At 54.8% G+C, this 12,275-nt stretch overlaps 1 protein-coding gene across 2 annotated transcripts in view; it reads right to left on the reverse strand.

Annotated features, from left to right (window-relative positions):
* GPR153 (G protein-coupled receptor 153) overlaps positions 1–12,275 on the reverse strand; it is a 44,724-nt gene that overhangs the window by 14,112 nt on the left and 18,337 nt on the right. For both annotated transcript variants that reach the window (XM_030537801.1, XM_030537802.1), the window contains exons 2-3: positions 11,101–11,619; positions 7,871–8,300 (exon numbers count right to left, since the gene is read on the reverse strand). In XM_030537801.1, the coding sequence (XP_030393661.1) occupies positions 7,871–8,300; positions 11,101–11,456 (786 nt within the window). In that variant the 5' untranslated portion in view covers positions 11,457–11,619. The remainder of the gene's footprint in view (positions 1–7,870; positions 8,301–11,100; positions 11,620–12,275) is intronic.

A 12,275-nucleotide genomic window follows, 5' to 3' on the forward strand; every position in this document is an offset into this window, starting at 1 on the left:
TATGCTTAACAAAGTGAAGTTGAACTGCAGGAATTGGGGCAGTTAAATCATATGCTTGAGTAGATATGCTAATTAATGAGTTTGCCCACTGAATGCTGACTGACAACATTCCCTGATGAACAGGGAGCGTCATTCTAGGAGGTTGAAATATTGGGGTGTTTTCTCCTTGATCCGATTATTTCAGCAACCTAACCCTTCCGTGCTGTTTATAACGGGTCAGCTGCAGTACAAACGTCTGATCCACCGGGGGAATTACCGCCACAGATTTCACTGTGTGACTGTGTAAGATTTTAATTTTTGAAGCTGATGACACTGACCTCCCGATCTTACCTTTTTTGCTCTCAATATTTAATACAAGTTCCGTAATAGGAAGAATTCAGAGACCTGCCTTTGGCACATAACTGCTGAAATGAAAACTTAAAACAAAACCCCAAAACAGCCTAAGGATGAAGAGCCATATGAACTGCTCCATGCTCAGCTGCTGAATTCCGCATCGTCTTCCCGTCACTCTGGCTGGCGGGTACGGTTGAGTTAACTTGCCAGAACAAACCCATCACAGCTCAGAGAGCAGCATTATGCAAACACTTTCTCTTTTCCATGCCCTTCTGTATCCCGGGCTCTCCTGAGCTCCCGTGTTGCTGCCTGCCACCTTTTATGCTGTAGCTCAGGCCTGACACATGACGTTTCAGGACAGGATTCACACTGAATGGGTTCAGAGACCCCAGGCCAGGGGCCCAGCACAACCAGTCCAGAGGAAACAATCAATGACACAGCCCCAGCCTGGAATCAGAGCTGCTGACAGTGACACATGAGGAAACGAGGCAGTGGAGACAAGAGCCGAGAAAAGGCTCAAAGACTTCAGGCTGCAAAGATTTTCCAAAACAGGATTCTTTGTGGGGGAGGCACAACAGAGGCCAGCGCCCACTGACGCTCTGGACGTGGGCTGTCTCCTGGTGCCTGGCAAAGTCTCCCCATCTGTATCTGAAACAACAAGCAGAACGGAATCTTGCAACGAGCGTTTCAGTCACTCACCTCACGTCCCAAACAAGGGCAAGGGAACACTCAGGCACAGCCAGGGAGACGCAAGATGCGCTCTGCACTGCTTGGCACGGGAACGTCTGGATTTTGTAACCACAACGGGCACAACCACCCAGCCGAGTCCAACAGGATGAAGCCCAGTGAGCAGCTTCCCTTGAATGTGCAAACAGAAACCTGCCCAAACCGCCCCACTGGAGCTGGGCTACTGGGGCAGCAGAGACAGAGCCGTGCGCTCACTCGCTCAAGCGTCACTCACGTGCCTGGAGCAGTTTTAGAAGCATTTTGATGTCACAGTTTGACCAGGACAGAGCAGCTGGAAGCGTTTCAGAGCGTGGTCACTGCAGTTAACAGTTCACCTTGCTGCAGAAAACCTGCGTTAGAAGAAGGGCGCTGGAGGAGACCAGGGGACCGAGCAGAGTGCGTGCGACGGAAAAGCTAATGAGAGCAAGAGGCTATTGCAGCAGGAAAACAGCCCTCCCTGATGCTGGCTGACAGAGCGCTCAGGGCACTGGGACCAGACAGCGCCGTTCACCCCCAGCTCGTTGGCAGCCTGGGAGAGCACAGCCGGCTCCCTGGCTGGCAGGCTCAGCGGAAAGGCCCAATACTGTTCCCTTTCCTCCATCGCCCACATGGCACCTCTAGTGCTGGGCTGAAGCACACGGAGGGAGCTCGCACTGCCCAGCCTCGCACCCAGCTTGGCCTGAGCTCATCCACTTCCAGAGCTGTCATTGCATTACCTTCCACTAGTGCAACGCCCCCGTCAGAGAGACAAGGCACTGCCCAACGGCGTGTGCCCGCACCGCACCCAGGCAGGCCCAGAGATAAGCTGATGTCAGTGTGGCATCCTGTTAGCTAGGGTTAGCACAGCCAGCGGACACCGTGTTAAACACACCAGTCGTGTCGACATGGCGCTCGGGGCTAACCGTGTTCGTTACCACGGATTCTCTCTCAAGGCCGTTTCCCAGTGCAGACAAGCCCCGAAGGCTTGGACTGCACTTAGCAGTTACGTCAGCACGGCCATGTTGGTCAGGGTGTGAAAAACCACACCCGACCGATGGAGCTATGCTGACAACAACCAGCATAATGGTTGCTATGTTGACAGAAACAAACCTTGTTCGGGGAAGTGGCATTCCTCCAACAGGAGAACGGACTCTGCGTCCGCACTACAAGGTAACCAGGCTGCCAGAGGCTCCATGGTGCTGTCCTTGAATTAGAACTCGTGCCTAGACACTAGTGCCAGGGCTCCTGAAGAGTGCACTGCACCAGGTGCTCTCCAGCATCCACGCGGGGCCCCCGCTTACCAGATGCTAAAGCCACCTCCTCAGGAGTCTGTACTAGCTCGCAGGGCTGGCCAGGACTCTGGGGAGAGCCTCTGGATGCTGACCCACAACCAGCCACCACAGTGTTGGCATCTGGCCCCGGGCCTCCGGCACGGGAGACCAGAACATGCCGCTGCAAGCAGCAGGAGCAGCCCCTCGTCACAAGGGGAACATGGGAGAGGAAACGTACATCCCTTTTCCTCCTTTCCTCAGTGTTTATGATGTAAATTCCTGCAGAGAACGTTCCCCCCTTAGGGTCTGACACATTTCGACAGCGAACACTTCAAAAGAACAAGGAGTCCTTTTCATCTGCTCGTCTCATTGGTACATCTCCTCCACCCCATGCTCCCCAGTGCACCTGGGGCCACGCCTGGCCCAGCCGCTCCAGCAGAGGCCAGGGCACACAACGCTGCCTGTTCCACATGCTTCACCTCCTGCACCTCCAGGGATTTTCAGCCCAAGATAAATTCTGCTCTGCTGAGGCTTTTTCCAAGGGCAGAATTTCAAGTAAAAATCCTGTCCGCACTGCGCTAGTTAAAAATCCCAGCCATCAGCTCCAACAGTCACATGCTCTCAGAGCCCAGGATCATCTTTAGCACCTTCCAAATAAAATCCACTCATCCGGCATTCACTCACACTCTCCCCCCGCCCCTCTCTTACGGGCTCCGGTTAAATCCCGGTTTCTGTCCCCCCTCCCATGTTCCCTGCCTCTCCAGAGAGCAGCCTCTCCGTCCCTCTCCTCCCCCTCAGCGAGACAAGCTGGCCTTTCCTGCCTTGTCTTTTGGACTGATCCACCAATGGCCAGGGACAGGCTGTGGGATGGTTAGTCCAAAGAGAAGCAGCAGCTACCCAGGAATGAGTCACTGCCTTGGAGGCCAGAGGCCAGCTCCCCTCAGTCACAAGAGGCTATATTTAGGAGGAGCTGGCGCAGGGAGGCCCTGGGAAATGTTCCGGTCTCTTGGCTCGGCAAACTGCGCACTGCTTCGAGAGGGGTTGCACTGCTGAGGGGTGGGTGGCTTAGCGAGAGGACCGACTGTCTGGGGCACACATCTCGCTCTCTCCAAGGTGCAGAGGGCCTCGGATGACCGTGGGGGGGGGCCCGCCCTGGACCATCAGGCACAAAAGGAGCCTGCTGTGCCCTAACAGCAGTCATGGCTACAGAGCTGTCCCCACATTAGCCACACAGGGCGGATGGTGCCCAGCCAGTTCCTGAGATACAAGCTGCGGATCCATCTGAAGGGGCAGAAACAGCAGTGGGAGGATGAACGGGGTAGCAAAGGGGGATGATCCTGCTGATGACAGGTGGAAAAACAGAGAAAAACCAAACATAAAAAGGTGCCAAGCCCCAGTGGAATCAGGTCAGATTTAAAGCAGAAACAAACATGCTGCATTCAAATTAGGCATCTAATGAAGCATGAAATATAATTTCAGGCAGCTGAATTAGTGTCCGGCGGTGCAGAAAAGCACTGGATAGGCCTGGCTGTCGGTAAATACAGCCTACCAACAACACCTACCCTGGCCTATCAACCTCCCACCTCACCTCCGACTGCCTCCCCCCACTGTGCGTTACTGTACATAGCTCATGGCAACATCAGCAGCACAGCTCCAGAGTCACACCAGTGCCACTGAGAGCCAGTGTGGCCCCTTGTCTCCCCAGCAAGAGGAGCAGTGGGAGCAGGAGCGTGGGGATGACAGGGAAGGTGAGTGCCAGAGAAACAGGCAGGACGTTCCCAGGGCACTCAGAAGGGCTGGCATTGCCCCCCGTCCCCCGCCCACTGAGCCAGGTGAGAAGAATGTCTGCAAATGACGAATCCCCTTTGGCCAGCAGGCTTCTCCTCGGCAAGTGCCCCAGCCCCGAGGGGGCGCTGCACTGCCAGCGTGCTCCACAGTCAGCACCGGCTCCATGCGGCCAGATTAAAGGACTTGCCTAAGGACACAGATTCAGTCAGTGGCAGAGTCAGGATAAAGGATTGAGGTACTATGGTGGTAGGGGTCGTGGAGATGGAGCTTGGCTGTTTCTGACTCCTAGGCCTCTCTTAGCCCACTACCATCTGGCTGCTTTCTCAAAGGCACAAACACGGGCAGGGGGGGGCGCTATGGGCCTGAAAAGGCAAATCACCCTCCAGAGATTTAGCTAGTCATTTATTAATAACTCTCCAAGCCAGCAAGCCAGACTTCTCAGGAGCATCGGCGGGTTATTAGCAGGCTGCAAAGCTGCCCCACCAGGGTGAACCATGCCCCAGCGCCCATCTGGGGCCAGGTCTCCAGGTTGGAATGCAATCACACTCTCCACTGGGGCTATCGCTTACTGACTCATGGCTTCCGAGAGTGGATATTATTTGCTGGCAAGGCGTGGATGAGCTGGCAGCTCCGGGAACGAAATCTCAGCAGGCGACATGTCTCTGTCATGTTCTGCCTATACAACGACAGGCATTTTGGAACGGCTTTAGCAACAGGCCTTCCTCTTTGTCCAGGCTGAGCCAGAGACCAGCTTCCCACCTGAACCAGCTCTCCATCCTTTGCAATGCACGTACACGTATTCTCGCCTTACGAGGGTCCTGCCAGCGCTTCTCCCTTCTCTCCCCAGAGAAGCCAAAGATACACACAGAGTCCTACTTAGAGGAGCTGCACCAGCTACCAAAAGAACAAAGTGCATAAATGTTACAACCGAAGCAGGGAAATCTGCATCACTCTGGGCATTTCATAAACTACTTCCCATGCAGTGAAAACAGGCACTTATCACCCCAGCTAGGGTGACCAGATGTCCCAGTTTTATAGGGACAGTCCTGATATTCAGGGCTTTTTCTTATATAGGGACCTATTACCCCCCAGCCCCGTCCCGAATTTTCACTCTTGCTCTCTGGTCACCCTACCCCCAGCTGCCTGGTGTGAATACTGGGAGTGCCACAAGTTCAGCATTATCTTAAAAGCCCCAGGATTCCCATCCCCACTATACACGACAGCCACAGAATAAAGCATAGCGAGCACTGGCCCAGGCAGTTCTCACTTCCACGCCCCTTTCTCTGGCTAACTCCAGGTGCGCAGCCCTCCGTCTCCAGTCCTGTGCTCACAGCCCTCCCTGTCTCCAGTCCTGTGCTCACAGCCCTCTCTCGTGATGGAGAGGAGGCGCCGGTGCTCCCCACGGCCACTCGTTCCCATTCTCCATCACAAGCCAAACATGGGAAGTGCTGGGGCAGGACCAGTCGGAGGTGTCACATGACTTGGGATGATTTAGTTGGGGATTGGTCCTGCTCTGAGCAGGGGATTAGACTAGATGACCTCCTGAGGTCCCTTCCAACCCTGATACTCTGATTCTGCTCCCCTCTGGGGCCTCGCTTTCCTTGCCCTAAAGTTGCTGGAATTCATCTGCATCCTCCTTATGGATGTACTCACATGCCTGCCTCCCCCCCCCACCGTGGTATCTGGGTACCTCACTGGCATCCCTCCCCCTCCCCCACAAAGCTGTGCCCCCTGCTGCCAATGGGAACGCAGGCACAGAGAGACAGGGAGGCAGTGGCAGAGTTGGGAACGAATCACATTCCTCAGGGGTCCAGTCCACTGTCTTAACCACAAGCCCATCCCAGCTGCCCCAGCGCAAGGCTCCCCCAGACTCCGCACAGGCAGGAGGGGCGGCTGCACATGCACTTGGCTGCTGCCTCAGTAACACTTTGCTGAGCGGATCTGACAATGCTCAGGCAGGGGGGTCAGGCTTGCCAGCATTCCAGCTCCTCTCTTCACTAAGGCTGATCTTTCATTCCCAGCTCCCGACACGCACTGCCTTCCCTCTGTCCCTGCGCTCCTGTGGCACACGCAGGCTTGTACGAAAACGGCACTTCAAAGACATCGTTATTCTGCATTTCATCAACATTAAACCATCTTTGCCATTTATTAGCCTTTCAATTCATTCCATGCTCTGGCGACATCCTCCTCACAGCATGCCCAGCCCACTTGGTCCCAGGCATGCACGTTGGTCCTGCAGTCTCTGCACCAACCCCACTCGACCGCCCCGACAACGCATCACCGCACTCGCTCCAGGCCCAGCGCTCCCTCCGTCCCACACAGCCCTGCAGAGACTCCCTGTGATTTATTAGCAGTGGAAACTCTGAATCACAGAACTCCAGAAAAGTGCCAAAGTTCAAGGCACGAATCCCACAGCCTCCCCCTCTCCCTCCACTGCTGCGTGAAGCTGTTTCCTTGCTGCTCTCACATATGCATTTCAGAGGCCAATTTTGCTGGTCTGGGTCCTAGCAGGCTGAGAGCTGTGGTAGCAATGTGTGTTCACACAGAGCAGGAGTGAAACCCGTGCTCAGGAAATTGCTGCAGGATCCTGGTTCCCAAGCAATCCCAGTTCCCAAGAGCTGGCACTGAGCAGGGACCCAGCGCTTCCCCAGGGAGCCTGGCTGTCTACACTCACACCACCGGTAGAATACGTGGGACCTTATCATGGAATTCCCCATGTGGAGAAACCTGCCCGGGAGGCAGGACATTCAGTGAGGTTCCTCTCAAGCAGCTTCTCCAGACCCCTCTCTTGAGGGTGTGGGGTTTGCCCCATTGCCCCAGAACCCACAACTCTCAGGTGATCTGCTAGAGGCCAGGGCCATGGCCATGTAGACCTGCGGGTGGGGGAGTGGTTTCCATAGCACAGAGGGGCTCTGACCAGGAGCTATTACAGCTCTAGGCTAGGGGATGAGGGGTACAATCCCCCAGAGGCAACAGACCTCCCCTTCCACACAGGCAGGGAGAGAACCCCTCCTACGCTTGTCCTCACAGCATGGCCTTGCACTCTGGCCCCAGCGTTTCTGGGAACGGCTGCAGGACGCCGAGGAGGGGGTGGCAGGGGAGTCTGTGGTAATTTCACTCCAGAACCCAGCCAATTCAGAAAACCCCAGGCCACCTGATTATTGGTTAGTGAAACATCCTTCAGCCCCTGGTACCGATCCCCAATAGTGGCACTGTCCCAGCCCCATGCCGGGGGAGCACAAACGCCAAGTCATGATTTCCAGGGCACGACCAAACCTGCAGCCAGCACCCAAACTACCCCTGTCCCCTGTGGGATTGGAAGGGCAACTTTCCACAGACCAGCAGCAAGTGCCCCAGGAACCAGCATGTGCTGCTGCATTTACCCTGGGGGAACATTGCCTGAAATGCTCCCTCTGGACACAGGGGCAGCTCCAGGCACCAGAGCTCCAAGCGCATGCCTGGGGTGGCAAGCCCGTGGGGGGCGCTCTGCCAGTCACCGCTAGGGCGGGCAGGCAGGGTGCCTTCGGCAGCTTGCCTGCGGAGGGTCCACTGGTCCCACAGCTTCGGTGGACCTCCTGCAGGCACGCCTGTGGGAGGTCTGCCGAAGCTGCAGGATCAGCAGACCCTCCGTGCTTGGAGCAGCAAAATGTCTAGAGACGCCCCTGTCTGGACACCAGAAACCTCCGTTCCGGGGTTGCATCAGCCTGGGCAGCTTTCCCCCTTTGTGCACGAGTCACTAATTCAACCCCTCCTGCCCCCCAGCAATCACTCACCAGGATGGGAAAGCCCATCAGGAAATCATAAATGAACACGATCCCGGTGACCAGGTAGGTGATTTGCAGAGAGGTCTTGATGGGCTCGGAGCCGTCGATGGACGAGCGCCGTTTGCCCTGTGCGTCCTCCACCACGATGGCAGGCACGTTGATCTTGTTCCTGTCGACGCTGTGCCCCATTTGGAGGGAGAAAGTCTGGAAGAGGGTGATGCTGGTGCAGACGACGCCCATCGCCACGCTGCCGCTGATGAGGAGCAGGAAGCAGACGCCGAAGCCCAGGCCGATTTCAGTGACGATGAAGCGGCAGTCCCTGGCGTAGAAGCGCTCGGTGGTGTCATGCCATCCAACGGCTGGCAAGGTGGAGAGGATGAAGGACACCATCCAAATGCCCATCACAGTGTGAACAGCTTGCTTCTTGGTATTGCTCAGCCTGCGGAGAGAAAGACAGCATTCCTTGGGTCCAGACGAGGCCCAGGGCAGTGCCGGCTGGAGAAGACCCAGAGTTACCGACTGCCCCCAAATCCCATGTCACCACCAGGGCAAAGGCGCTTGTGATACAAAGATGAAAGGAAAACAGCCTCATGCGTCACAATGGCACTTGGCCCAGCCGGCAGCAGAGCCGAGACCAGGTGGGAGGCTGACCCTGACCCCCTGCTGAGGAGGATGAGGTGACGGGGGGGAAGAGGGTGTGAACTTCTTGAGCTCGAGGAGGAATTGAGCTGGGCACACAAGCAGAAACGCTGGCCAGCTGTTGAAAGTTCGGGGTCCTTCCCAATCCATCTCCAACCTTGCGTCACAAGCGCTTGTCAGCTTTCTAACTGGTACCTAACCTGCCCATGCGGAATTCACCTTCTCCTCCAACCAGGGCTGTTGCAACTGCCCCTCTCCAGCCGCCAGCTGAGCAACGCTCCTGCTTTCAGCTCCTGCAGAATGCGGCAGCTGGCTACAAACACAGGGCCTGGCCCTGCAAGGTGCTGAGTGACTTCAACTCCCACCAACTCCGCACACCCCAGGGCTGGGCCTGGACTTCACCGACACACAAGCCTGCAAGAGCCTGAGACACTGCTGCTCTGACCCACAGCATCAAGCTCAGGATGGGGAGGCTGCATTTGCAGCAGTGGGACCTGCCTCGTCCCCACCCAGCCTGAGCGCGCCAGGGCACTTCGGACGTTAGCCGCACTGGGGTTTCTCTGTGTGCGACGGGATCCTTACCCTGTCCTGCCGCCCCGAGGGCCGCAGCAAGGGGATGATTTCTGGCAGCCTAGTTCAGCTCCTCAGTGCTATTCAAGATTCTTTCTGGTCACTGGAAACAATACAATTGCTCCAGGGAGGTGTCACCGCCCAGCCAGACTCCTGCACCACGTCCAGCCTTCTGCTCTTGGTAAAGCAGCTCACAGAGCCAGGGAACTGCATCCTTCGGGAAGTGGAGGAGCTGACTGGGCGGGGTGCTATGCTTGGCTACCCCAGGCTGCTGCACAGAAAAGGGTCTGTCTACACAGCACTGGCAGGCGTGAGGCCGAGCTCAGGCAGACATGTTAGCTCTGCATGAACCAGCATGTGGCTGCGGTGGTCTGGGCAGCGGCATGGGTGAGCTGCCCTGGTAGGATCCTGCCTGGCCCTGGGTACGTACTCAGCCAGCCAGCCCCAGCCGTGAGGCCACACTCCTATTTTTAGGCACTAGCCTGAGTCTAACTGGTGTATGTACGTCCAGCCAAGCGGGGAACGAGGTCTCCCAGCTGCCGTGTAGACATAGCCCAGGAGAGCAGCATTATTCATATTTCATTATTTCATACTGTGGCAATTCTGGTCAATCATACGAACACCCAAGGCAGCGTTTTTCCTTCTTTAACCAGATAAATACTCTTATGGGATCAGCTCTTTGATTGTTGTTTAGAACTTCAAATGACGTGGAAAACACATTAGTCCCAGCAGCGGGTTCTAACTAGAGCCACAAACTGATTTCATACAGGCTGCCAAACGCCAACAGAGGCTGCTGATCTTGACGGACATACTCAATTTGGGACGATGGGGTAAAATCCAGTCAGTGTCTCACCTGGCTGAGTGCTGCTGGGAGGTGTGGCAGTTTCAGTCTCAGGCTTGCATGACTGACAGGGCTCCAAATTGAGAAACGTTTCTATAGAGATTCTCCAAGACTGAAGCTTTGCTTATAAACCCCAAGATAAGAGTCATTTTCATTTTGCTTTATGCTCTTTTGAAGGCACCTATCAGATATTTTGTTGTCTATTTATAACTACTCCTGCAGCATCTGAATAAAAAAAAGGGCTAAGGAGAGAGGGCTAATGAAAAGCAGTTGGTTAAAGGGAGATAAAAGGAAATATTCAGAGAACAGTTCCAGGGGCATGTACAAGAAACGAGAATGAGACAGACACTAAGTTGTTTTTTATGTAAACATCTCTCCAGCTAGAAGAAAAGGATTCTGGAGAATTGCTGCAGCCGTTTACACACACTGGGCGTCACATAGCTCCTCTTGCCCAGGCAGTTTTCACAATTCCCCCAAAGCCCCAGGGAATGCACACAGTGCGACCAGCTTCCCAGTGAGGTGGTTGGAATCCACCCTAGCAGGAAAAAATTCTACAGTACGGAGAGATATTAGAGGAAATGTATTAAAATTGCAGAGGAAGTGATAAAAGAGGATTAGACCCCAAAATATCAGAGACCGCAGGAACTTGTACTGAGTGTTTATGATTTTGCTGCATTTCAGAAGCTGAAAGAATAAACTCCTAAGATAATTCTTTGATCAACTGCCTTAATATTCTTTCTCCAAAATATCAGGCCTAACACTGCTCTGCCTCTGTATGTAGAATTCAGATGGGACATTTGCTGTTTGAAGGGGGAGCTAAAAAGCCTTTTTTATCATCCTAGTTCCGGTTCTGTAGAGAGGGAAATACAGTACTCTGGACTCTCATCTCGTCAGGGAAGTGCAGAAGGAGCCAGCTTTCCAACCCATCATGCTCCCAGAACATGGCAATGGATTAGCTCATTCTAAAATCCGAGATTTTAACTGAAACCAGGCTGTTTGTGCTGCTCAGAGCTGGTTGGCAGGTTCAGTCCAGTTCTATATACGAGGGGTTCTCCATCTCTAGATTTACTTCATGCCAGCTTGGAATGCATGTCATTGCACTGGATGGATTTTTATCATGTTTTAAAAATAAACATTTGATTGAGGTAGAAAAGGAAACCCATTGTTTTGCAGGGGGAGAGAAATTTACCTGTAATTGACTGGCCAGCGGACCATCCACATCCGATGGTAGGACAGGGAGGTGACTGAGAAGCAGGTGACCAAGGTTAAGGTATAGAAGGTGGAGACAAAGACCTTGCAGAGGCCTTCGCTCCATTCATAGTCTGAGCGCTGCCGCCGGAGCTCGATCACAGAGTACATAGTCATGGGGATGGCTATGTTAAGGATGTGAGTCCCAGCCAGTGTGCAGATAAGGAACTCCAGGGGCTTCCATTTCTTCTGCTTGGCACTTACACTCAGAATCCCCCAGGTGTTGGCTAGAATGGAGACCCCTGAGCAGATCAGCCAAGCTACTGCATTGTTGTGTAGTCTCTGATCATCATTCATGGTGGAGGATGGAGGCACCTTCAGATGAGGCAAGTTGTGGATAACGTACAAGGAAGAAGGAGGGAAGTAAATACATCCTACAGCAGAGTGCAATCCATCCAGGGCGCCTTAGGGAGGGATCGCTCGTTGCAGGGGAGGACCCAACACCAAACGACTCTGGAACCTGCAGGAATACAGAGGGTCTGGCAGGTTAAAAGCCTCTCTCATATGTTTTGCCCGTTGTTCCTACTGCTGCGTGCGCAATGGACGTGCAGCTGAACGCTGCCGTCACCAGTGTGGATCCCTCCAAGACAATGGGGAGGCAAATGGGCAGGGCAAGCTGGCACTTTGGCTCCCCATGTGGCTAACACCGAGGGTGTCAGGGCTGTCAATCCAGCACCCTCCCCCAGTACTAACATCACCCAACCCAACACCCTTTCATGGCCAGTCACAAGATGCTGGGAGCTTGGGTAAAACCCAGGAATAAATATTAGACTGCAGGCTACCATGGAAGGTCACCGGCTCCACAGCAGGTCTAACCAGCACACAGGGGGTGCCGCTCTGCACAGTCGGCTTCGTCTGCACAGCCCCCTCCCCACCCTCCCTCCCAGACCCAGACTGACCCCCGGAGGTGTGTGACTGGCAGGGTCTGGCAGCATTGGGCTTGCTACCCCATGTTTAAATAGGTGTGAACGCAAACGCTTGGGGGAAGCGGTGGAGTGGGGGAGGGGCCTGGGGCAGAGCTGGGGGTCAAGCCCCTCCTCTCCCTCCCCCCCCGGCACTTTTGAAAGTCGGTGCCTGTGCCAGGGGACTGTGACTCCATGTTCAGTGCCTGAGGAG

Source organism: Gopherus evgoodei, chromosome 18 (genome assembly GCF_007399415.2).
Source record: "Gopherus evgoodei ecotype Sinaloan lineage chromosome 18, rGopEvg1_v1.p, whole genome shotgun sequence".
Taxonomy (NCBI): Eukaryota; Metazoa; Chordata; order Testudines; family Testudinidae; genus Gopherus; species Gopherus evgoodei.